Source organism: Mustela nivalis (assembly GCF_964662115.1).
Source record: "Mustela nivalis genome assembly, chromosome: 12".
Taxonomy (NCBI): domain Eukaryota; kingdom Metazoa; phylum Chordata; class Mammalia; order Carnivora; family Mustelidae; genus Mustela; species Mustela nivalis.
The window spans coordinates 72,822,391-72,850,322 of NC_139031.1; the positions used below are offsets into that span (position 1 = coordinate 72,822,391).

Genomic DNA, 27,932 nt, shown 5'->3' on the forward strand with positions numbered 1-27,932 from the left:
GAGTATCGGTTTTTTAAACCATGCACACACTTCTCTTCCCCAGGATTCTGATTGAGCCCACTACCGCCGTGGTTCTCAACCCAGCTTCACATTTCAATGATCTGGGGAGGTCTTAAAAATGCTACCGCCCAGAGAGCACACCAGACCAACTAAATCGAAGTCTTTCTGGGTGGGTCTCTGGCATCAGCATAGTTTAAAAGCCCTTCAGACAATTCTCATGTGCAGCCCGCACTGACAATACTGGCCTTAGGAAAGCGTGATTCCGTCACTTCCACCACCACTCACTCAGAAATCCCTGCCATGTGCCTACGACCTGGCCGTCGGCTCCCCAGATCCATCGCTACCTTCCAGAAGACTGTCCTCTCTCAGCTGACCCATCAGAGTAGAATGATGCTTCCACAGCAAGATGCCCGTTAAATTCCCCCGCCTTTTCCCTCACCTTGTCTCTCCCACCAGGTCTGTACACCCTGGTCTTGTTCATATCTCATTTCTACAATGTTCAGTAATTGCTTTAGTGCATGGTAAACAACTTCGGCATGACCAAATATGAATGCAACTCTGTTCACCAGAGGACGGCCAATTAAAAAAAAAAAAAAAAAAAAAAAGGAAAACAATCAAGCTGATAAACTATTGTTTCCAGGCAATAGGATTTGGCTGCATTTTTATAAACATGAATAAGGAAAGTCTAAGACCACTATGAATTAAATTACATCCAATTCCATTTTTACTGAAAATCTGGGGCATGTCATTGAATACCTAATGAGTTTCTGGGAAAGAAAAAGCAGGAACAGCTAAGTGACTATGTGGATGTCTCTATACAGGTTCCCTTAATAGGTTCTCTTCAATCTTCACGGCAATCTTGTTCTGAATACCCATTCTGGCTACTCCAGGACTGTGGCAGAGCAGCCTGTGTTCTCACCCTTTAGAGATCAAATTTCTCAACTGTAAGGACGTCTATGTGTGAATGACCCCTGCTGGTGGAGACTAGTGAAAATGAATGATTACTCGGGGTGTCTGCTGTCTGCGGGGTGTCTGAGGGAAAGAGGATCTGGGCTGATGCTCAGATGATGGTATGAAGTAGTAAAGGGTTCAGACTTCAGATTCGGTGAGCCCCATGTTCTTACAAATGATTATAAAAATTAGTTAAGTGACCACTTGCAGAAAGGGAAGCAAAGGGATAGCACTGGGGAACCAGAAGATCACCATTATCCGAGTGAGGGGAAAGGAGCAAAGAATGGCCAAGCCATCACTTTTAAGAATAGACATGACTGGTCATTTCTAGACAGCTGTAACAGACGGGTTGCTCCCAAAAAGATCTGCTTGTTAGATTCTCCGCAGCCCACAAACACAGCCCGGAGACAGGGGCTGCCTACCCTGCAGAACTCTGCTTCGTGATCGTGTGGATACCCCGTGGTGGGTGGAACCATCTGACCTTTCACACAACTGTCCCAGGGAAGAGGCCATGGGCCAGCCACTTATTCTGCGAAGCTGACATTTTCATGGGCTTCCATGTGGGGACATTAATAACCTAGAGCCTGGCATGACACTGGCTAAGAAAATATCCCCAACTACATAAAACAAAACAGCAATGTAGACAATTTATCAGAGGTAAAAAGTGGGGTGTTGTACTTTGACCACTCCCTGAGGAATGCCATCAGCCTTGGAAGTCATTACGACATACTCACAGCATAACAACTGGATACCTATTAACAATTCTGTTTTTTAAGACCAGAAAGCTGAGCACTGGGAATCAGAATTTCTTCTTCCTGTCCATCCTTTACCATTACCCGTTATTAACACGGGAAGGAAATTCTTCATGTAATTAACAAAACACCACTGACTGACTTTTAAAGTTTTTTTGATTATAGTAATCCAATCTGCTTTTAACACGTTGTGCTTTCTTACTATGAGTCAATCAAGGTAAAATCTGAATGAGTTATATTTCCCGTGAACCCCAGTATATAAGTTCAGGGTCAAAGAGTCTCTGAAAGATCTTTCAAAACCAAAAATCCTAGGAACCCAAGACCCATTAGCAGATAAATCTGCCCAGGCTTTTAAAGCTTTATTTTATTTTATTGCAAAATTATTTCCGAGAAGAACATTACACTGTAACTGACCACAACAGAGTTTAGATAGCAATAAAAGTAATTATTCTTTAGTTCTTTCACTTAAGCCTCTGAAGGCTGGTCTGTCTCTCTAAACTCCACTATATCTCAAATTTCACATAATGGATGTGTTCTGGGAACACTGCAAGGCTGAGTAGATCCAAAATTAAAGTATAAAAGAGGACTCAGTATTTAAAGAAACTTCTGGTACACCTGAAACTAATATAACACTGTGTATAATGTATTCTAGGTTACATTATTATATTACACTAATATAACACCTCAATACAAAAATAAAAGGGAACCGGTTCTTCTATATGAAGACTCAATGACAAACTAAAAAAAAAAGTAAGTAAATAAGTAAATAAAATTTCTGGTGAAGCATACTTTTATATAAATAATCAGCTCTTATGTGTTTTTAAATTTGGCTTTTTAAAATATAAAAGGTTGCTAAATTTTACCATACCTTTTGCCATATTTTTTTTAACATTATAGATTCTCATGTGTACCCAAATTCATTGTATCCAAATTTCATCCTTGTATCCAAATTCCATTCCCATCTCTGAAACACTGGTCTAAGTTTCTGTCACAGTTTCTGATTTCTAAAGTCCTATTGGGTGTTATTAGCTAGTAAGAGGCCAGAGTAAGCAAATCAGACACGGAAATGAGGCTAGTTTAATCTCTGGTATTTCCGGGTATATTAAAAAACTGATAAAGCAAAATACATTCTCTGTTTCATTTATTTCAGACTGTAACATATTAGCTACAGTGTATAATAAAAGATAGAAATATATAGCAATGAATGATTAAAACACACCAAATACCTCTAGCATTATCAATGCAGTAATTAAGCTCATTTGCAAATATAAATCTGAGCCCCCCAAATCTTCCATTTTTCAATGGAATCTTGAAAATCTTCCATTTTTTTCCTTTTTTAAAAACAAAAAAAGGGGTTCGGGAAATGGCTCTCCCTTTAAAACTATGAATTCATAAATAAATGGTAATAATCAAGGCTGTTAGCATACAGCAGTCTCCACATACCCTGGCACTTTGTCGGTTCACTTTCTTCTCTTCATCAGGAAGTGGAGGCATTGGGTATGGGTATTTTCTGCTGGAGGCAATAGACCCAGTTGATGAAGATGGAGACTTGGCAGGAGACAGAGTCCTGAGACGTTGAGAACACATGACATAAATATTATGTGACTGCTTAACATCTCTTTCAAATATGTGAAAAGCGGGTTCAGAACAAACCCTCGGATTCCTATTTTCACAGGCCACTACTACAAAGGTCTAACTACAGGGAGGTTCTCTGTCCTTCACAACACTGGAATGCTGGAATTTTATCTTCCTAAGGTCATAACTGCAATGGATTGTTCAAATGTTAGCACACAGAATCAGACTCTTCAATTAGAAAGCCAATAATGACATTTCCTATGCAAATAGATAAAAAGCTAAAATGGAGAAGGGATCAAAATGATTCTAAGAGCTCATAATGGTAAATTAAGTGTACGACATATTAATACTCTGCCTTATTTTTACCACTTAATGTAAAAAAGTTTTAGTATGATAATTCCAATTATATTTTTAAGATCTGAAAATATAATACAATTGATACATTTATTAGTTGCTAAGTCACACACCAGTTCACACAAAACTCATGCATTCAGAGGCCAGTGTGTTAGTTGTGAAAGAACAAAGGCAAATACAGGGGGTTTAATAATAAATTAGTAAACATGCAAGCAGTCAGGAGTGCAGAGTTCCAGCCAAACAAAGAGTCTGATGAGAACATACAAAAATGGTCTGATTAGTCCCTACAGTCAGTATTTCTGTAGAGGGGAGGATTCTGTGCCATCTAAGCAGATCTTGATAATGCATGTAGGGTCCAACGGTCCTGTCAATAAGGTGGCTACACTTTATTGACTGGAATGTTACTGAAACTAAAACAAAACACAACAAAACCCCTCCCTATTTGGGTAACCTCTCCATCGTGAAGGCATCCCGTATGAATATACGTGTAAGCTGTGGTGTATTACGCTGTTCTTGTTTGATTCTGCACGTGTAGTGGCAATATTTGTGAGGAGGCTGAGCTCACGGGAAGAGCCCACATCTGTTATCTTGTCCTTGAAGTGAAAAACAAACAAACAAAAAAACAAAACAAAAAAGCAAGAGGTTTGTTTTTTTTTTTTTTCCACTCACACCGTATCAATGGGAAATAGGTGTGTTCATTTCGGCGGTATCTATCCATTCACAAATGTTACCACTACACATCTGTGACTGCTTCATTCCTGGAGCAAGGTGGCTAGGAGTCACAGAGCGGAAGTGGTTACTTCCTGCAGAGGTCCTTATTGCCAGCGTGTGGAGCTCATCCGCTGGGAGTGTTGGCAGCGGGGGCGGGGAGAGGGCACGCTGGGCAGGGGCAGAGCTACCGCACTGCATGCAACAGCTTCAAGAGGTCTCTCTTTTCCCCTTTATTTTAAATTTTGGTTCCCACCCATATGTTATGCTTTGCTCTAGTTCTCCTGTGGTTTTCACCCAACTAAAGCTAAGGCTGAAAAAATAGTTTTTCCTACAAGCCCTGAGATCCAAGCGAACGTTCTTGCTCAATTTTAAGACTCAGGAGTGGCTTAATTGGCTTTTAATCTGTAACTCTTAACACTTCCTCTATTTTCGGAAAATGTCTAAGACCACTTCTTAGCGTGGCCTGTTAGACTATTACAGATACTTGCCTTCTCTGGTGATGAGGCTCTCCACTATGGAGCCAATGGGTAAAACTAAGAATGTAAGTACTTCAGATCCTCCACGGGACTATTAAAGCAGCAGACTACTGCAGGTTTTTCTATTCAGAAATTAAGGATGTTTTTAACTTTAAGGAAACATTTCCAATATGACTATGACCTTTGGGAAGCAAACTCAGTTTGTGTAGAATGAGGATAAACTTTTATATTTAGATTGAAATACATCTTTCTAAAACAAGGGATAGTAATTAAGATTTTTAGCCTCATCATTAGTGGCTGCGACGTCCAAGTTCAGGAAAGCTAGTCAGGTACACCGACAAAGAACTAAATCTTGTTTACTTTAGGGGATCATGCAAAATGAGTCTTCTTTTTAATTTGCTACAGTGTGTAGGTACCCCCTAGCATGAGCTGTTGGCTTATAGCTTCCCAGACACGCCAGCCATTCATCTGGCCATGAGTCCGAATGACCAGTTCTGCACACGTACCAGGCCATTCCAATGAGTGGTGCTGAGTCTGATCTTTCCTCCAAATATTTTCGCATGGCTAAACCCAGTGAATGAAAACAAAAGGAGATATTCTCCTGACAACACCCTCACCCCAAGAAATTTGCACATATACTATTGTCTCACATGAATACACCAGTTAGCTGACACTTTGGACTGAGCCGGAGGGGAAGAGAAGGCAGGCAGGATGGTTTTAGTAGGGGCGAGGGGCAACCTGTCCGGGAGGTTGGGTGGTGTGTGACAGCATAAACAGGGATTATCTCGAGGGGATGTTCAGCCTGAGAAGGGGAGTCAGAATAAAGGCAGAGAACAAGGTAAGGTACATCAGTTTAGGGAAACAGAAACTAAAATTTGGTCACAAATGTCTCAGAGTTATTTCTTCGAAAGTATCTTCAGGCTCTTTCCTGACCCTGGCGACTTGCCTGCTAGTTCCAAACTGGGTTTCAGTGAAAGCCAGGCACTGGCCCAGCTCATTCACTCAGTAATCCTTGAACAAATGTGAACCATTGCCATTACAGCACTTACAAAAACCATAGTAAGCATAGTGGGTGCCATTTAAGGTTACACAAAAAAGGTGCGCCTGTGGGCCAATGGACTGTGGTCTGTCCTCTGTAGCAAGACTACAAGAGCCTTGCTGGGTTTGCCTTTTGGAGACATGCCTGGAAGGCCAAGCTCAGCACTGTTCTGCCCCCCAGAAGTGGCTGAAACCAGGCCAGTCACACTTCAGAGGGACAGATTCCCCTTCCTCACCTATCTGGGTTCAGGTGCCTAATCCAGAAAGATTTATAAAGTGTCCTAGGTTAGGATTTAAGTACTCCATATCCACTCCGCTATTCTTAAGTAATTACAGTGAAGTAGAAAGGAATAGGGGCACCTGGGTGGCTCAGTGGGTTAAGCCTCTGCCTTCAGCTCAGGTCATGATCCCAGGGTCCTGGGATCCAGCCCCACATCGAGCTCTCTGCTCAGCAGGGAGCCTGCTTCCCTTCCTTTCTCTCTGCCTGCCTCTCTGCCTACTTGTGATCTCTGTCTGTCAAATAAATAAAATCTTAAAAAAAAAAAAAAGAAAAGAAAAAGAAAGAAAGAAAGGAACAGATTTTGGAGTCCAGAGCCAAGCTGTTAATTCTGGTTCTGACACTTACTAGCTGTGCCACCCTGAGTTAGTCTGTGTGCCTCAGTGTCCTCGTCCGTAGAATAGGAATAAGAATGCCTACATCTCACAGGGTGGTGAGAAATAAAGGTACGTAGAAGGCACTCAATCCAGGACAGTTATTATTCATTGCTTTTTAGGGTAACTACATTTTCCATAAGGTCATGGAAGTGGGACTCAACAACCTGATGAAGAGAGGAATCAAATGCCTAATACTCAAGAGGACGTTGAGTCCTGAGCTTGTAATGCACTGTCACCAACTGCCCCCAAGACTGAGGTGTGGGGACATAGGGCTCTTACCCTGCTTGATGCGCACATATGCTGGCAATCATTTGAGCAACCACTGTCCGATCCAGAACGGATAAGGGAGCACAGCGGAGGCACTATGATCACTCCAAACCTTTCGGCATTCGCTTTGCTCTTTGCAGTGAGGCGGATGTAATATTTTAAATGCTGGGCTATACTTTGGCCCAGACTGCTACAGTCACTAAGTCCTCACTGCATTCTGATAAGGAGGTCCCAAACCCCACGCCATATGGACGATTAATAAAATGGCCTTTGCCCTCACTGGTGGTTTTGGCAGGAGAGGTAATCCTGAACAACCTGGTGGCTGATGAAGCAGGTCTGAGCTGTAGCAGAGGGCTGGCAAAGGCATAAGCCATGGTGTGGAGACCCTTTGGGCCTCCTGTGTAAGGACCGGCTTGGATGAAGGGGCAGATGAAATTCTGTTGTGTGAGAATCACTGTGATAAAAGCTCTGGGGTATCTTAATGATTCACGACTTTCAGTGAAACTGGGTGTCGGTTTCCAAGTCTCACCCACATCATCACCCTGATTAATCCTAAAATGACAGTTACGTACAAACTTCCAGTGAATTCTGTTTAGCCTTTAAATACAAAGGTGGACTGGAATAATTCATTCTTATATGACTACCCACTGTGGGAACAGGCAGCTCATATTAAAAAAGAGGAGATAAGGGAACCCTCTAAAATTGCCCTTGCGGCTTTGCACGTGCAACCGGGGGTGCTAAAGCATTTCCCCATCCAAATTGCGTTTAGTCATGCAGCTTCTGGGCAGACCTGGGTGCTGATTTTAAGAAATGTGAACTCTTCTCTGGGAGCCACATGTACTACTCAGCTGACCCAGGGGAGGCAAAACAACTCTTCCGGGGTACCATTTCACAAATCATTGGTGCCAAAAAATGCTAATTCCATTGAGGTATAAAAGCCCTTGCCCCTGTGGGGCCAAAGTCATCCTGTTTTGGTTCGATGGCTGATACGAATTACAATCTGCCCACAAGCCTGAGGAAGGTAGATAGGAGAAACAGGACTGCGGGTGAGCCAAGATTCCAAGTAACATTCAAAATAATCTTACCTGTCTTCCTGACGTTGGCCATCTTGAGAGCTACAGGTGAGGGTGGGATGTTTGAATGTGAGTGCATGTGTATGAGGCTCAGTGTGGGGAAGTGACAGAAGCAGGGGAACAGGGCAGGAGAGAAAGATGGGGCATAGAAGCAGGATATATTGTTGTGAGCAGGCAGGGTTATGCTTTCCTTGAGGCATAGGCAAATGTATGGATCAAATTAAGATGCAAGTAGGTCTAATCATTTTCTCAAACTATACATGTCTGGACTAAATGGTACACTGGAAGAGAAAGTTCACCTTAGACAGGTGCCGAGAGTCAAGTACGTACGCATATTTTGGTATCTGTGAAATGCTGACCCGAGTCATGGCAAAAAGTAATCTGAAAGCCTATTCTGCTCAGAAGAGGTCGTAACACAGTCCATATTTCTTCTTTACCTTAGCTGTCCACAAAGCAGTCTTAAATAAACTGGACATTTACCTCTGGGAAATCACTTTGATATTACAAAGACTGAAAAAAATGCCATTAAGAGCTCTTGGAAATTTTCTCTGACCTCTGAAGTCAGACTGAGCTACAGTGGAGTCAATTCTAGAGCTTCTAAAATGTAAGGATACTCAGTCTGCTCTTCTGTGAATCAAGAACATGTTTTTCTATCTGCTTCCCGCTCTATGTGAAGTGTGAGACAACAACCGTCTTCCTAGCATAAAAAGTTCCTCGGATGTTTTGTTGAGAATCGGTGCAACACTTCTCAGCACAGCCCTTGTTTGGAGGCAAATGCTTGTACTAAATGAATAAAAACCCAAACTCATCTGATCCCACCCTCCTGTGGTCAAGGTTTCCTTGGTCGTCTTAAGTTCCCTTAAATCACTGTTTTTACTCCAAGTAAAATTCTGCTATATTTCGTTTGGTTTCTTTTCATGTTTTCCCTTAAGTTTTAGTATGCACTATGCACTCTTAAGGCAGGAAGTAGGAAAAATGCACTATAAAACTGCTAATTTCTAGAAATTAAATTGTTCAGGTTAATAGTGCTTCTTTATTAGTGGAAAGTATGTTTCATGCCCATAGAACACTACATAGCATAAAATGAAGAGAAAGCTACTAAAAAGCTCAAGATGGTGATGGGGGCATGCACTAAATGGTAAGTAACCCTTTCAAATGGCTTCATTTGAAACATTCAGAAAAGAACTAGACTTGCTCACGAAGCCAGAAACAGAGATCAAAAGGCAGCAAATAAACAAGGACCCCTTCCACCTATGGGAACTTGTATTTGGGAGATACAAGATAGAGAGCCAGTCACACTACAGTATCCGTATGTGCTGGGAGAGTTTGAAAAGGATATAAAATTAATTTATAAAATACCTAAAGTATGGTCCTTCTGTGTTTTTATTCACATCTTCTACCCACTTAGCTACATTATAGTCTCTTTTGAACCATGGGTTTAAATACCTGCAGAAAGCAATGGAAGGAACAAAGAAAGCAGAACAAGATAGAAAATCTGAAAATACACAGCACAAGCTTAGCAAGGATGTTCTTCACCCTCCAAATGCAAGTGACTATGGCAAATAAACCAGGATGGATGCTGGGGTTATGCGGCAGTCCGTACAGTGACATGAGAATCAACTCAGCTGCAACAAGGTTCGAGGCATTCGAGAATGTATTCAACATTTCAGGGAAAGCCTTGCCAGTCGTTTCCCCAAGGGAATCAGAAGCTGTCTTCCAATCACAGTACTGTCAGAGATCCCATTCACCCACCTCCAAAGTGGCTTTTTCCAGGCCACCTCTCATTTGGTTCCTTGGTTTTCAAATGATAACGGTGCTTTTTGAGAATATTCAGATGGCTGCAATTCCAACCTGGTGTTTGGGTATATAACACCCCAAGAACAATTAAAAGGAGAATGTTCTCTTTCCAATATGAAAAAAGAAAAAAAAAAAAAAAAAGACTTTACATGGCTTCTGTCTCACTCCAGATAGCAGGACCTAAACTGGAGTTAACAAAAAAGGTGCTCCAGTTGGCTCTATAAAGAGCAGAAAGGGTCCTGCTCTTCTGATCCCAGAGCCCTCACACATATTAAGTGTGGGCCAAAAAGGCCTCCAGGATCTTCAGATTGGGCTCAGCATTTTAGCTGTAGCTGCAATATTCCTTCTTCCTCCTATGCACTCCAGACTAACGTAATTGTGGTTCCATTAAAAAACGGACCTCAGAAGTTGCCTTCTGAATGTCTGGTCCTGAATTATGTGAGTAACTACCAGAGGATACGAATGACCTTCATTAGCATTTCCCTGATGGATCTGGCAAAGTCTCCATTGGAATTACTGCGCAAAAGAAAATTTAAAAGATGGTAAATTGGGAGTGCAAGCTGTTGGTTTTGTTTTTTGGTCTTTGTTTTTCTTTTCCCCAGAGTTTCCTTTGATTTGAACCCAGGGAGCCAAGCAAAAACACATCCCCTTTCAGAATGGGCTCTTGTAAAATAAACATAGATTCAACAAATCCAGTGTTGGAACAATTTGGAGATTTTACTGAATTTTCTCTCTTAAAAAGTAACTTCTAGAGAGACACTATAGATAACAAAGATACAAGCTCTATCAAACTTTCCAAGTTATTTGGAAAGAAACCAGGGGAAAGATAGAATACACTATTCGTTTGGGGTTAAACTTTGCTTCTTTCCACTGTACTTGGTTTTAGTTTGTAAATACACTTAAATCATGACCACATTTTCAGTTATAGAAACAAAATTAGGTTACTTTTTCCATAGCCCTTTCCCTCCTTTTAACTATGACCAATGAAGTTCCCTCCTAAGAGAAGGGTTTGGTTGCTTTTTATGTTGGTGAGACCATTTTTGCTAAGACAGTGTCCCCTGCCTCAGGAACAACTCACACCAGTTTTGCCTTTAGCCACAATCATTGCCAACTTGCACTTTTCACAGAGATAGCCAGTTAAAACTTGCATAAAAATTTCCACTGAGACTTTGAACAAAAAGAAAGAGTCAAAAAGCAAGTGCAGCCACAGATGAAGGCTAGTGAATGCTCTGGCCTGGGGAACACCGGAGCAAAGCCCATGCAGCTGTTATCAGGTGAAACATAGCCACACAGCAGACTGAGTCACCCACAGGCAGCTTCCAGGAGGAGACTTGTGTTCCTTTCACTGACAATCTGAGAAGCTCAAAGGGCAGACGCCATGGCTGTTCCATGAAACCTACAGCCGCATGGCTTGGCTTGCATGTGATGGACCTTTCCCTCCATTTCAGGGAACATCTCAGAAGGCTGTGATCATTTCACTAGAGGTCACTGAAGAGAGCTCTCAGTGGTTGTTCCTTCTGGGGCTCTGCCCGTGAAAGTGTCTTCACAGCGAGCATCCTAGCATCTCTAGGTGGTGGCGGCGGAAGTGATGGGATTTTATCAAACTGCTGTAAACCTGCCTATGTGGCTTGACTTGGCTTGTAGCGCAACATGCAAAAAAAATGCGTTAGACAGGGGAGGAGAGCTCTTTGTGTTCTCCAGGATGGAAAGGCAGAGGAAAATTAGCTGGTGCTGGCTGGACCAGGACCATGTCCAAGCAGACGCTGGGGGTCAGTCAAAGATCAAATGACCCTGTTCTCAGCCAAGGAAGGGACTAGGAGGGAGATTAAGTGGCAGCCCAGAATGAAGGGGCAGGTGGAGACTGACCTGTGATCCAGACTCCCTGTCTGGGGGCTGTCAGAGCCCCCGAGGCTTATGCCTTGGGATGGGACTGTCTGGGCGAGGGAGTGCCCAGGCTCAGGTGCTTGGGGCTCCCTCCTGTAAAAACACAATATATAATACAAAGTCTAAGCCAAAACTTTTTTCACATCATGTACAACAGTGAGGAAGATGCAAAAACTTTGAGTGGAAAAACAATACAATAAACAAGGACATTATATGTTGTTAATTAGCCAAGTAAGCATTTGTGGTGAGTGTTTTAATTCATGTCCTGATGTTTCATCATCCTTTGGGATGATGGGTACTAAAGGGGATGCTGAAATCATAGACTCAGATGATACCTTTTAATCTAAAAAATAAAAAGATATGTCTGTCTGTGGTCATTCTGTTCCTCTTACAGTCCCACAAATTATAATGTTATAGCAGAAGCAAAAGGGATTATTTAGCCAATATGGAAAGCATAAAAAAAGACTGCCAATACACCTCCTGATATGTTATGTAGTAGGACTCTTTCCAAGGAAAAAAAAAAAAAGTATATAGTGCCCATACAATAAGGTATGTGAGAATAGTGGCCAACCTCATAGACTTGGTTCCATTTAATTAACATGAGTCATGTAACCCACATCTGCAAAGCCTGAAAAATCTGAGGGAGACCTTAATACTTCTTACTCACAAAGATGATCCCACTATGACATCTTATTAAATAATACAGTGTTATCTCACAGGCAAGAGATTCCTTGAGGGCTAGCTAGTATTATAATTTTTATCATGATATGCGTGGGAGTTTTACAGAAGTTTTAAAAAGTAAGTGACCATGCTAGAAAATACTGTATGAATCTTGCTAAATACCAAGTGCTGTTTGGGTCAATACACAGCTTTAATATAATGTTGGTTTATTTTCATTCAAGAGTTTTCAAAGCCTTATTCTAGGAAATGCTGTTAAAATGCTAACCAGTACACAAAGGAAGTTCTGAAGGATGTTTTGCAGTTTTATCTGTATTCTTGTGAGCAACGAGATGAGCTGAGGCGCTCTTTACCAGGTGACCTCATGCAAAACAAATCAAAGGACATTCCAAGAGTTTATCCACAATGAGCCCTAAAGCATCAAAGCGCTTTGGGAATGTATAAGATAAACTCTAACAGATTAGTCATTTATGATGGAGTTCTATGATGCCATTCTGGACCATGCAAGGGTATCACTGAAACCTATCTATTGCTTCTAAAAATAAAGTATCCTTTAGCAAACTTTTGACAAGCCACTTACAAGACAATACCATCAGCAGGAGGGTCCAAATTTCAGGGCACTGTTTTTATTCCTGGACTGAAAAAGGCAGGGTATATGATGGAAAAGCTAACATAAGTTTCTGCAAGCAGTTAACAAACACCTGCCAATTCAGATTTTTTTGTAAAGTATTAAGGCATGAAGAGGCAACAGTGATCCTGAAAACAAAACTAGCACTGCAGTGAGAAAGAAGTTTAAAAAAAAAAAAAAAAGGTTTAGATAGGTCAAAAAAGTATGGTTAATTAAAACCTGGTGGCAAGGTCCAGAAGGATAATGAGGGTGTGTGTTTGATTCCTTAACGTGAGATAAAGGTTTGAGGAAGCTTGGTCTTGTTGTACTTTCTTAAGTGAAGAAACAACAAACCAAAAAAAAGTGCATGGTGTTTACCTCATTAGAAATAACTTTAAATGTAATTTCTGATCCCACCCTCTCCCTCTCCTCAGCTTAAAAAAAAAAAAAAATGTGTGGCTATCATTTAAAACAGATAGTGTTGCATTTAGTGACAATGATTCCGTTAAAGAGCAAGTTTTGGTAAGTGCCCTTTTAAATGTCCTCAGAAGGAAGATTTAAAAGGGAATCCGTCTTCCATTAGTCTGAGAGAATGCTTAGATCGCAGCCATGAAGCCCTCCGAGCGGTGGTTTCACACTGTGAGCAGTCTCATGCTCTAGGACGGTGGGAATTGTCCCCGGATGCTTCTAGGCTGTGTGAATATTGGGAAGAGGAAAGGTGACCCCTCTGAAATGGCTGGACCCCAGGTGATGAGAAGAAAGGAATGTTATCAAAATTCCCTTCAAAAGGAACCAAGACACCACATGGCAGGTTACTGGAGGAAAAAGCCTGCAGCGAGAGTGGGGACCCCCGCTATCAGTGAATATTGGTTTGGGCACAGTTGCGGAGATGCCTATGTAAAAGAGAAAAGCCATGGTTAATTTTAAAACCGCAAAAAAAGAATTAAAAGACAAAACCAAGACCAGAGGCATGGTTTACAGTTCTTTGATGATCTCGTTAATTAACTCTGCACACTAATTGCACAGGACCTTGGAATGCCTTTTTCCATTAGAGGTTTAGACTTACTCAGTTGAATTAGACCGAGGTCTAAATCTTTTGCCTCTGATTTTCTTTCTGTTGCCTCCCAGGTTACCTGAAAAAGATGGTTTACAGCTAGATTTGAATATATATAAACAATTGTCCTATGTGTAATCACAGGGTATTTCAAGTGGTGTAATTCACAGCCAGCCCTTCCCAGAACACAGGGCTGTATAGTACTGTATAGCCTTCTCTCACCCTGGTCCTACTGAATCCCATCATTTAAAATCCAAGAAAAAAGAAAGAAATCATAATAAATGCCCTCTTCTCTGTTGGGAGAAGTACAGAGCATACATGAAAGACAAATCTTTACAACCAAGAACCACAAAACAGAATCTGGGTCCTGCAAACAGATGCACTAGCTGCTCAGAATGCCGCCCTATACCTTGCCAAGAATTACTTCGAGGTCGTCCGTTTTCACAGATGTCTGAAATATGTTTTGTGTCTGGAATCCTTTCACTCCAAGAATGAGAAAGCCCATTTGACCTGAAATGGAAAATGTGTATATACTGTTCAAAAATATGATCAAGTGAACTGAGTTTCAAAATCAGTAAGCAAAATTTCTAAGCATTACTACGCATTAAATAAACCAAGAAAGAAAAAAATCTGAAATGAAAGAATGAAGAGAACATGAACGTCTTCATGAAGAAGGCAGAATTACACAACATTCAATTTAAGAAAAGTCAAATACAGTGGAACCCCATTACAATAGTTTACAATGGAAAAGTACCAGCATACCATGCAAGCCAATTACATTCCCAACAACCACGGACAGTTATGGTTCAGTTACATTACCCAAGCAGAAGAGTTATAATGGGGTCCCACTATAGATGTTTCTTAATTGTAAAGCAATGGTTTTCATTCAAATATTATGAGAACATGGACTTCCAAGAGATTTCGTTAAGATCTGTTCAATTGAAACTGCTCAACCTTCATCAAAGTAATATTTAGGTTTTCTTAAACAATAAAACTATTTTCTGAGAATTGGCATTTTCTCCATAAATACCTCCCCTGCCCCCGACCAAATGTAGTACTCTTAGTTAATTGCCCAATAGCCGAACTGAATCAAATGTTTATCATGGAAATGTCTCTCACAAAGCCCATGTACCATTAAGCCCGTACGCTATGTGTATCCTACCATCTTAAATAAATTGTCTACGAGAAGCACAACTTACACACCTACCTGTACCACATAAGAAAAAGTATTTTGACAAACTACATGTATTTAGAAGAAGTCACATAATTTGATACCATTTTTAACTACTTAAATGTCATAACCCACTCTTCTAGTATCTGGGAATTATTCTAATCAGTATTTTAAGCTCTTCTTGAGGTACTTTAGAAAATAGCACTATATTTAAAATCTTTTTGACACATTCCAGTTAATTGCTATTAATATCTACTCTAAAAGGAGCTTTCTATTGATGAATGAAAATACATGGAACTCAGCACAGTTATTACACATTAATTCCCCAGATTAGGAGTTTTACAACATAATTTTCTGATTAAAGAATGAATCCTATTTTGTCCAGCAGGACAACAGAAATTCTGCTGGAATCCACTGATTTCTCTACCTCTTTACCATGTTATTTAATTTAAAATTAAATATTTGACCAAGAAAATATTTATATACGGAATTTAGATAAACCTTATTCTCTTAACCAAAAAAAAACCCCAATAAAAAGAATAAAAATTTTTGAACATTCTGCTATAGATCTGTACTCCTTGTGCAAAAACTAATATTTTTATTTTTGCTCTATGCTATGTTAATCCAAGTAAAAACAATCCTTCATGCTTAAGACAGTTCCACATTAAAGAAGAGTTCCCAGATCTACTGATTCTTTCTTTCCTTTGTGATTGCTTACAGAGTGAGATCCATTGCAGAATTTTTACAGATGATTCACTCTATATAGAATTCCAGAAGAGATCACGTTTCTTCTGAGTAAACTAGAAATTATCCTCCAGTCTCCAAAGTGCCTATTGTGCCCAAAGCCAGGTACTTGGCTACCAAACCTTTTTTTCCTATACATAACCCCCCTTAACCAATTTTAAAGAAACTCTTCCACAGGAACATTTTAGCGTTCTTCAACGTGAATGTAGGCCTCATTTCCTAAAACATTCCAACTATTTATTTCTTCTACCAGTTTATTTTATTAAGCGATTATAAAGCATGCAGAATTTTAACTGGTCTTATACACCTTAAGATCCTGGAGCAAGAATATAACATCAAAGTTTAAGACATATAAATAATGTATTAACCCCACTTATCCTATTATAAAACCCAGGCAAATACTAAATATACTTAATTTGGCAACTAAACTCTAAATGAGAAAGTCTAGAAATAATCATTCCAGGAATAAAAGGCAAAATCATAATATTCAAATATATGATTCACAGAGAAGCGATCTTTTTTTCACAGCAAGCTTAGCTTTGGTATATTTAAAATTTAAAAATACTCAACGCGGTATTTATAGTACCAATTTAACAACTGCTTTACTGAAGCATGACAGTAACCTTTTTCTTTGACTACCCAACATGACATAAAGCTCACCATTTAAAATATTATAAAACACTATGTATTATTTCTCAAGCCATATAAGAGCAAGATTGAAAAACCCTAGGATTTCTCTGTAGATTTAGGATTGTCATCCATTTAGTTTAGTTTTGGTTCAATTTCTGGCCTGATTGGCTTAACAAGTGGTTCTGAGCATATGGCATTTGGAAGTGCAGTAATCAAAGAACAAAGGATACTATTTTTTAACATTCAAGAAAGAAGGAAGAAGTAATCAAACCTGCTGCAAAATAATGAAATGTTCTGACTAATGGAATAATGTGTGATGGAACAGGTAGAAATCTGAAAATGCGACAGAAAAGCAGACCTCTTCTTAGAACTAGATGCTGAGTTTGTGCTGACTCCGGGAGCAATGTCGCTATAAAAAGAGTCACCATCTCCAGGCTTTTTTACATAATCTCCCTGGGGTAACTGTCTAAGGCATAATAAACATTTCAGAGTCAGAAAACAAGACACACACATGAACACAGACATATACAAATATTATTTTAGGAAAAAAGAGGTAGGGATAATGATCTACATGAATCAAATTTATAACAACACGTAAGATTATTAATAAATGTGACAAGTTACAGTCATTCTAACTGTAGAGGTCAGAAATACAATCACTAAAGTCTGTACAGTCTGGATGAATAAAGCCTTGCTTCAGGGGAAAAATATGGAAAGATGAGGTTTTTCTGTTTTAACTTTATTATACTTGGAGATGTTGATCGAAGTTGTCTTTGAAAAAAAAAAAAATGGTGCTAAAGGAAACATGTTGGGACATGTTGTCCTAGGTAAGGCATAGTGTTTTTTCACTGCGGCCAATAAACTATTCATGATTTCTAAACTTTATATAATGTAACCTTAAGACCAATTAAGTCTTAAAATAACTGAGTGATTTCTAAGCCATTTTCTATAATTTAATCCAAATAAATTCTTATTAGCGTAATCTGTTCAATCTGGAGCCTCACTGTTCATTTAGGAGAAATAGGAAGAAACTAAAAGAGATTCCAACACCAATCAAAAATGTAATTCTACAGCTGCACAACAGAATATGTAAAAGAAGATAATTGTGCAAGAAGAAGGGGTTGAAAAATAAATGAATTCTTGTTGAGACTATAGGGGGAGATACTTGTAGGTCGTTGGTGGGTGACCTCGTTTCTGTATTCTCCACTGTAGAGGGAACACAACAAAGGAAGATCTGTTTAATCTGAACTGCTATGGACCCTGCTTGCTCTGATTTTGAATTAACTAAGATTGGAACAGATTTTTATTATTTTTCCTAAGGGAGAAGGGTAGAAAACTCTAGAATGGACCACCTAGTCAGCCTCAAGAGCTAATGTGATAATCTGCCAATGGCTGGCCTCCAGTCACCTGCATCCAAAATTTGATTCAGTTCCATTTGGGACCGTTGTGGGAGGTACTGGATTAACAGTATAACAGAGTTATACTTCAGTAGGTCTCCAACAAAGGCCAAGTTTGCCAACTCCTTTTTCTACTTGGTTTTCCTGTTTACCTTGGTTACTTGCTGATGCTAAATTCTATCTTAAAAAATGCCACTTCCAGATGTTTGCTTTCTTGTACCAATTCCTATTCTGTCTGAAATCTTGACAACACTTGGTCATTCGTACTTTTGAATGACTTGAATAGTTCTCTCATATTATTTCAATCCCATATACTCCCACATTTTCACAAATCTAAAAATATTTTCAACCCATAGGAAGCACATATATTAACTTGTGTGATCCTCCCCTTTGAAGCAAGTCAAAGTTCTTCTTAGATTTGTAAGACTAATTTTACCTAGAACTCTGTGATACATGTTCTCACAAAATATTTTTAACGCTTTAAATGGCTTCAGCTCATAACTGTAATTTTTTTCTTTTTCAAAGTATATTATGAAACATTAATTTTCTAGAGAAATAATACAATTTCCCCATATTCACAGTGTTAATAATACAGGACATATTGTTATGCAAGAGATCTTTAATCTCTGGAATCACATTTTCTGCCTTGTCTCCTATGAGTAAAATGTTCTGTCATGCTTGAAAAAAAAAATGATCTCAAGAAACTCAGAGTTCTGTATGTCACCTCAGGGTGGAAACTTTCCTTTTGGATCATATGATCATATTAATATTTATAAATGAATGCCAGAGAATATCCCATCAACATCAATTTCCAATAATAATCTTTATGGCTAACAAATCCTTTTTCTCATCATTACCTTTAGTAATACTCTGTATAAGCTGATAAGATGTGCCTCACTAAATTCAAATAAAATAAAGACAAATTCCAACTACATCTGACCATTAATCTTTCGCCCAAATTATCTTTTCACGACATGGTTCTGGCATTCAGGAATTTACCAGGAGCTCCCTTGGCTGATGCTGCAGACTTCAATGGACTACCTCTCCTGACAGAGGGGCCTAGTTCTGTTGTTGGTTTGGTTTTTTTAAAGTCTCCCCATCATACCACTCCTTCAGTGTAATTTCTCTGCAGTGCATGGTCACCTTTCACACAATGAACAAAAATTGTAAATGTCAAATATATCATAAACTGTGGGCTTCAGTCAAAGGGTTAGAAGGGAGTTTAAGTTCAATGAACTTCTGGGGCATGGCCTTATTTTTATTGTGATGGGCAGATTCGATTCTTAGCTATTTCTATTAGGAAGACTCTAAAACACAGAAAAGACTCTGGATTCCCCTTAAAATCCCATAAGGAATGCGTGTAATGCATATTTCTTCACACAGTAAATGAATAACAATGTTAACAATGTTAATGACAGAGTAAGAATTTTGTGAAAGATCTCTTAAGAATAATATTTAACATTCTTCACTATCGAGAAATTTCTCCTTTTTTTAATATCCATTGCAGACTACAACAAATTTATCTCTTCTTGTTTAACCTTTAGTGAAGATAGAGAATATCAGGTCCCCATGATCAATAAAATAGCATTTCATCATTTGTTACATAAGATCATAAATGATTAACTAAATAATTCCTTAAATTTTTTGAATTAAATTTATTTTTCTAGCCTTTATGGCTTTCTTCTTCAATTTTGCTGGTCTCATGGAGTTTTGAATCATAAAGTGATTACTACATTAGGTGGCCTGACTAGCACCAAGTTTTGTCATGGGATAATTAATTCATATGTCCCATATTATATGTAAATATTACAGATATGCACATGATTTTTAAAAAAATAAATAATGTCTAAAACAAAAGCTTATCTAACTAAATTCTTTTTCCTCAGAAAGGAACCCTGTTATGAGGGGCAGTCTGGTCTTTCCTTCAAGGGTCCACTGAACCATAATATTTAACTTTGATCTTTACACAGACTCAAAATGAGAATGCAATGAAAAAAAATTAAGTCCTAACCTTAATGCTGAAGGAGGCATTTCTCCAATGCTTTTGTTTGTGTCTGGGCTGTCTGATATTAGAATTATTACTTTACTGTTTTAAGAAATATTGTATAATGTGTACCAAGTCATACTGACAGATGCGTATCACTTAAATAATAATAATATAAAAACAAACTGAGATAGGCTTGAAAAAAAGGAGGGAGGGAGGTTCACATGCAGGAGATAAACTGGCTAAAACAGGTGAGAAAGAAAAGAAATGGGGAAGGGGGTTTCTGTTTAAAGTACAGATCAGAAAGATATGACCTAATTATTTATTTTATTTCACATTAATCATAATGATGTGTGCTCATTTCAGACAAAGGAAGAGACTATTTCAGCTGAATAAGGTGAATGTTTTATAAATCCAAGTTCAAATGAATGTTTGCTTGATCTATTGCTACTTGCAAACCTGCCTGAAAACTAAAGCTCAAATTTAGAATTCTTGTTACAAAGTATACAGTTGCTGGGACGCCTGGCAGGCTCATTTGGTGGAGTGTGAGACTCTTGATTTCAGGGTTCTGAGTCAGAGAACCGTAATGGGGTGTAGAGATTGCTTAAAAATAAAATCTCAATGGGGAGGATATGTGCTATGATGAGTGCTGTGAAGTGTGTAAACCTGGTGATTCACAGACCTGTACCCCTGGGAATAAAAATATATTATATGTTTATAAAAAATAAAATAAAATCTTAAAAAAACAAACCCACAGAGTAAACAGCTGCTAAGTCCTAAAACAATTATAATAGCATCAGCTGAAAATAATATGGAAGTCTTCTTCCCTGAAGATTTTAAAGAAAAAGATCTTTAGCCATCCTTCCAACAATGTTGTGTAAAAGAACTCTCCATGGTTCCTAGGTTACACGGTTCTACCCTTCATAAGGTAACACTGGCAGATTTAAAATAATACCATTCGTGCATGGGATTCTGCCTCTACTGTGTCCAGAACGGGGCTCCTGTTTTATTAAGCAGTTTATAAACAAAAAGAAAAAAAAGGTTGGTTTCTTGTCTTTTTGTCAAACTTGCAATTAAATCTATCATGCCAGGTTACCAAGTTCCTTCACAGAATTACTTGCCTGACTCCTCCAGTAATTTGAAAGTTATGCCTAATGGCATTTCTAAGACATTATATCATTAATAAGAATCTGATAACTGGCTATATGCTTAATATGGTCTCACATTTAGTGTCAGAGCAAACCTCTATGTTTGCCAATACTTGCACCAGGTCGACCAGTAAGTGTGGGCCTCATTCATGTGAACGGATGCTGCCTTGGCTCTGTGAGGACGACCACATCCATGTCCTCCGTTTGAATATCAGAGAAACGCAGTCTTCAGAGACCACGTATTAGGAACTTCCCTTACTATGATGCTTTACATATTACACAGAACTTTATCTGATTTTAAAGTCATGGAAAATTTAAGTGATTTCCCAAGAAATCACATCCTACAAAGTGAATTTCTGATTCCTTGTCACTTGGTCCTCCCACCATGGAACCTCAAAGGAAAACCTTTAAATGTAAAGATAAAGACAACTCAAAATTCTTACTTCTATTTCCTAGCATCCTTTGAAACTGAACACATCCTTCTGAACATCTGAATATATTTTTATAAGACTACACATTTCTTAATGCATGCTTTGGTCCATGTGCCCTTTTCAACTACTCTACTACCAACTGACATATATTCTCAAAAAGGAAAATCCTTCAGAAGATATTTATACATTTATGACTTGCTGACCTAAAGTCCATTATTTGCTACTTCTTCATTTTGAGAATTATTCTACAAGTCTAAGACTCATTAGCTATGGACAGGACAAAACTAAATAAATATTGCAATAAAATATATCAAAATACATAAAATAAATTTGTCAAAGATGTGACCGCTCTCAAAATATAGACTAGATTCCAAAACAGTAACCAGATTGATGAAATGATGAGTTGGTAATGCCAGGAGGCATGAAATTATATCAGACAAATAAAGGAAACTCTTAATGCAAAAAAGTTCTCAACTGTAACCTAGGCAGATTCTGAGTTAGAATAAGAAGTTGGTACACAGTTTTGCATATTAACAATTTTTTGTAGTGTGGTGTGTAATCCTTTACTCTGGATTGTACTCCAGGTGAGAATGTGTCTTAGAGCACTGCTTCAGGTTTGCTTATGTTGCTTATATTTGTGACATTTTACTCTCATTTTTATATGTCAGCCATATTAAATCACTTTGTAGCCTTAGCCCCTATAGAAATGAGGCTGCATCATCAGTATTTGATCTTATTAGCCTAATTTTATTTTCCATTGGAGAAAGCCACCAAACTTAGATTTCTGATATGACTGATCAAACTCTATCTAAGAGAAAGCTTAACCAAGTCCAGATCTTTTCCAGTGATTCTGGACATAAGAGTTTTAAACATGTCAAAAAGAAATCTAGTTGTTTTTAAAACTTAGTTCATTTTGTCTCAGGTTTACTTTTCCCATTAATAACGAGTTACTTAGTTATCCCAGGCCCGTATGAATCTTTCCTAATATCCATGCTAACTGATCAGGATCTTAGTTGGTCCACTATGAGCACATTTATAGAGACTGTAGATACTTATGGCTAAAGTCTTACAGGAATTTTAAATTACAACATGGGATGAAACAGAAAAGTAAAGTTCAAAATTTTAATTTGTGAAAAAATGAAAGCTGGCTGGGGCCCGAAAACGTGTATCATGTTTATTACATCTTATTCCTAATCTGCCTGACATTTAATGGAACAGTGGGGACAGTTAAGTAAGTATGAATCTGTACAGATAATCTTGAGTACTAACCTAGTGCTATATGATGCACAAGACCTGGTCTTCCAGGATATTTAAAATTTTTAGTATCAATAGCTAAAAGCATTAATAATTTTTGGAATGTGAAAAGTGAAGGCGACATCTCAAAATGAGCTAATTTAGATTTAGAAAAAATAGGCATTTTTATAAAAACACATGAATGCTCTGTATCTCTTTTTATGCTGTTAGTTAAACATAGATTTTCAGGTTATGATGAACAGGGTGTCTGACTTTATGGGCTTTACACTAGACACTCTGAGATTCTAATAATGCAAATTATTTCTTTACCTACACAATTACGTAATCAGAACAAAAATATTTTCTCATGCAGAGGTAAACAATACTAGGACATTCTCCTGATCCTAACACTGTGTCCATATAAATTTTATCATTTATGAATGGAAGTTACTAACATAACAATAGTAACAACAACAAAAAAAATTCCTTCAGAAAGTACTAGGCAGTAAGATTGCTAAAAAGATGAAGAAAAGCCAATTAACTAATATAAACACAGGTGATTCCTTAACACAGAGGAAGTTTGTTTTAGATGGAAAAAATTCATTTCCATATATATTACTATAATAGTAGCATAAGTAACTTCTATTATTATGGTACTGTTGGATGAAAGAACCATTAAAATTAAATGATAATACATGTATTTTAAAATAATACAATCCACAGCACCATTATTAAAATTATAGTCTCAAGGTCATGAAAAACAAGACTGCTCAATGATCACAGAAACAAAGTCAACATAATTTATAACTGCATGTATGAACTGCAAGGATGCTAACAGTATTTAAAACTTTCAGTTATGTGTTCAGCTTATTCTCATCACATACCTCTGTTCTCGATAATTTCTTTTCATGGACAAGAAGAAAAGGAAAGAGAAGAATTAGTTACCTATGAAGTATATTCAGAGAAAGCAATGAACATGAAAGTTCTAGCATTCATTGAAAGGTCTCCACTAGCGGAGTTTTGAATTGCAAAATTAAAACGAGGAATACAGTCTCTCTCTCTCTGTCTGTCTCTCTCTCTCACACACACACACACAAACTCTCTCTCTCTCTCCTTCATCTTTAAAAGAGACACCAAAGGCTTAGTGACAATTTGTTCAAGTAACTATTTTTAACAGCATAAATAAGTTTCAGTCATGAAAGAATACCTGCTTTTGCAATATTAACTGTACCATATTAAACATGTAGTTAGTAACGCTCTAAAGTCAATCTTATTCAAGTTATTTATATAAATTAACCACTTTCACAGAAATAAAAATCATAATTCTTTCCTTCTGGAATATATATCCAGAACTAAGGCTATTCCTAAGAATTTCAAATGGGAAAATATGACTGGACACGGGAACATCTTATTTCATCATGTAGGATATATTAGAGTGAGTTAATTCACAGCTGTTAGGGACCTTCTAAGTGATCACGACTTACTAAAACCTTACACTGGAATTGCTTTGTTCAAAGTTTAGTTTGTATGCCCAAATGAAAAACTTTGGGCATACACTAAAACAAATATGAGTTTTAAAACAAACCAATATTAAACAAAATGTGTTCTATAAGGCACCAGTGACTTTTAACTTAACAATTCAAAAGACTTAATTTTTAACTTTCTTATCATGACCTAATTAACTGTTAGTATTTTGAAGATATGTTAGAAAGGTCAAGCAATTGAGTAGTGGGTTCCTACCTTCCCAGATCAAGGCTAATGTTTCCATGTCAATTTTGTTTGTAGCACCTTCATCTGCCTATCTATTCCATGCACCCTGTAAGTATCTTGGTTTAATAATGAGCTCATGAGAGCAGAAGTGCCAATTTGTTACTTATATTTTTCATAGTTCAAACTGTTGGATTGGTTGGGGGGGGTGCAGAGAGTAAGTCCCAGAATCTTCCTATTCAGTATGTTTTACTTTTTATTCCCTCCATCCGATTCCCTAGTGGTCCATCGATTCCAAATAAGTATTGTATTCCTCAGGGCCTATTCTTGTCATTCCCTCACTCCAAGGCTTGGAGAAGGGGTAGAAAGTTTAACTTGAAGCATTAATGAGGAAATGAGTTTTCAGGTCCAAAATCCATTTTTGAATTTCAAATAGAATATTAATTTCACGGATTTAATTCCTGTATTAAAATTTCTACATTCTCGGGGCGCCTGGGTGGCTCAGTGGGTTAAGCCGCTGCCTTCGGCTCAGGTCATGATCTCAGAGTCCTGGGATCGAGTCCCGCATCGGGCTCTCTGCTCAGCAGAGAGCCTGCTTCCCTCTCTCTCTCTCTCTGCCTGCCTCTCCATCTACTTGTGATTTCTCTCTGTCAAATAAATAAATAAAATCTTTAAAAAAAAAAAAAAAAAAAAAAAAAAAATAAAATTTCTACATTCTCATTCTATTCTTAAACATACTGTGAATAATTTTAGTAGTACTAAAACTTTAATCATTCAGGTTCAAATTATTTATGAAGAGGATACTGCAGTATGAATAAATTTGTCTTTTTTCCTTAGTGAATATGCAAAATACATATATTCAGAAATGAAAAAAGCAGTGAAATCTCAAAAGAATTTCATAAAATAAGAAATTACATAGAGAATGACGTACTTTAATTCTAACCATTAAAACAAATGGATACAGGTAATTCCATTAGCAAGAGAAGTAAAAGTTTAGATTTCATGTTTTCTGCAAGTAATTTTTTCCAAGACTGCAAAACCATGAAATACCAATTTGTGTCAGTAGGTGGCAGGAGATCACACATAATAGAACCAATAATTTTGCCTTCCCCTTTCCACATAACCAATGAAACCACTGAGCTACCTCAAAAGCTCAAAGCTTGTGATGGCAATTACCACCTAGGTCTTGAATCAGGGAAGTGGAGGAAATAGTGTAACTCCGCGATGTAATTCACCTGAGGTGTGAGGGGAGGTCAAATGATAAATACACAGAAAAGCCTTCCTTTAAGACATGTAATTATAACTCCAAATGTTATGATGAAATCAGCCCATGTAAATAGAAGTATGCAGTGATGGCCTGCACATCAAAGAGGCCCATAGGTATTGAGCATCTATGAGCTGGTACAGGACTAGGTACTCATTTAATCCAGGCAGAGCTTTCCTACTGTGCTGTGCCCTCCTTTGTTGTTCAATGTGGTAGTTGCCATGTTATGCTAAACTTTCCTGTCTGTCTATGCTGTCCATGTTACTTGGTAATAAATAGCCGTCCACAAATGCCCCCATATATTTTAATGCTTTTAGCATACAAAGTACATCCTGGCAGTAAACTTATTGCTCTCTTTTCTGCCAAAGAAACTCTTTCAGGGTTTTGACTTCACAACAAGCAACAGCCACATATACTTTTAAAGAGATTTCCTTCAATGGAGTTAGTTTAAGACCATGTCAGGTAATAATAATAATAATAATAATTGCACATAATTTCATAGTGCCTAGTCTGTTGAAAGTTTTGAGGTATTTTTGAATCCTAAAATATTCTAATTCCCAATCTTTCAGTGAAGTAAGCCAAACGTATGGGTGGGGGATATATTATAAAGTGGGGCAACAGCCAGAATGCCCAGAAAACACTGTAGACCTTTCAAGTCAGGGTACTAAAACATCATCATCAGATCAGGAGAACGATGCTTTTAAGTTGAAATCAAACAGAACTTAAGCTTCGCCATATTTAAGCTTCAAGTTATTAAACTTAAGTAACTTACTTGAATGCTAAGGAAATTTTTTACATCATAAGACTGAAGTACTTTAAAGTCATCTACTTAGCTAAATGCGCAAGGGGATTCAGTATTCAAAAGCTGTATAACTTGTAACTTTTTAAAGTTTATAAATAAGAACCCAAAACTTCTAGTTGAACTCGAAGCTTAAGAATTACATATTACAGCCTGACGATTCACAGACCAGTGCACTTGGGGCAAATAATACATTAAATGTTAATTAAAAAAAAGAATTACATATTACAAGTTGCAACTTCAGGCTGACTCTTAAGGTGAACAAATGAAGTCTCTGAACAGTTTTTTCTCCACGAACAAACACCCAATAGTTAACAAATAATAGGGCCTCCTTCATACTGGGTAAGAAGATATGAAGGTTCTGTCTCTGGCACGAGGCCAGGCCACAGGACGTACCCAGTCACGGAGCTGCCACTGCTGTGCTTGTTGATACTGATGTCATCACTGCTGTTGTGACTAAAGCGTTATACGCCCTATGGGACCATCCTGCCTAGATCTCTGGGTATGGGTTTAAGTCAAGAGAGCCTGTGTCACTAAACAGCAAACCAACACAGCCTTCACACAAGACACGATTTCCATTGACTTTACTTCACATAATGGTTTTGAAACAGTATTCTCTATTCTTAGAACAAGAAGGGAGTTATCCAAAGTCTAAAAACGTAATAAATTATGATCGCCTCTAATCATGCCAAGGCTATTCACTGATTGCCTGTGGAACCAGACTGATTTTCATCGCAGGTATATTTATCCAATGATACAAAACTTCCTAGGAGGTTAATTCATCTAAGCAAAATGTTTTAAAGTCTATTTTGATAGTAGCAATGCTGAGACAATCTACTTACTTATAACCCCATGCAGTTATTCCTAATATGAGGGCCAGCACTAAGATGGTACCAGCGATTATGCCTATTATGATATTGGTACCAGCAACACCTACAGGGGAAAAAGAAAACAATGAAGATCAGTGTATATAAAGGAAATTCTGATATAAAATTCTTTTTTTTTTTAAAGATTTTATTTATTTATTTGACAGAGAGAGAGACAGTGAAAGAAGGAAAACAAGCAGGGGGAGTGGGAGAGGGAGACCCAGGCTTCCTGCTGGGGTGGGAATCTGATAAGGGGCTGGATCCCAGGACCATCATGACCTGAGCCAAAGGGAGATGCTTAACCACTGAGCCACCCAGGCACCCCTTGATATAAAAATTCCTTCAGGAACTTTATTCTCCATATTTGTAATCTCCACATTAACAAAATTATTTGTTTTACAAAGTAGGTATTTTTTCCTCTTTAAGTCTTAATTTTAGAGAGTACTTTTTAAATTTAATTTTTTTGAGCTACTGTTGACATAAGGTTGTATTTGTTTCATGTGCACAGCATAATGATTTGATATCTGTACCTACTGTGAAGTAAAAAAAGTGGGTGTTCTTTTTTTTTTTTTTTAAAGATTTTATTTATTTATTTGATAGAGAGAGAGAGATCACAAGTAGGCAGAGAGGCAGGCAGAGAGAGATAGGGAAGCAGGCTCCCCATTGAGCAGAGAGCCTGATGAAGGG

The 27,932-nt window shown here is 38.1% G+C and overlaps 1 protein-coding gene across 30 annotated transcripts in view; it reads right to left on the reverse strand.

Annotated features, from left to right (window-relative positions):
- The window catches only part of ADAM22 (ADAM metallopeptidase domain 22), a 232,637-nt gene that overhangs the window by 9,272 nt on the left and 195,433 nt on the right, over positions 1–27,932 (reverse strand). For 2 of the 30 annotated variants that reach the window (XM_082692349.1, XM_082692346.1), the window contains exons 25-33: positions 27,222–27,312; positions 23,494–23,511; positions 16,775–16,882; positions 14,281–14,381; positions 13,884–13,950; positions 11,515–11,625; positions 9,211–9,297; positions 7,864–7,893; positions 3,147–3,270 (exon numbers count right to left, since the gene is read on the reverse strand). In XM_082692349.1, the coding sequence (XP_082548475.1) occupies positions 3,147–3,270; positions 7,864–7,893; positions 9,211–9,297; positions 11,515–11,625; positions 13,884–13,950; positions 14,281–14,381; positions 16,775–16,882; positions 23,494–23,511; positions 27,222–27,312 (737 nt within the window). Of the gene's footprint in view, positions 1–3,146; positions 3,271–7,863; positions 7,894–9,210; positions 9,298–9,603; positions 9,703–11,514; positions 11,626–11,654; positions 13,711–13,883; positions 13,951–14,280; positions 14,382–16,687; positions 16,883–23,493; positions 23,512–27,221; positions 27,313–27,932 lie in introns of those variants that run through there. The other 28 variants (XM_082692347.1, XM_082692335.1, XM_082692353.1 and 25 more) reach the window with 22 other exon arrangements.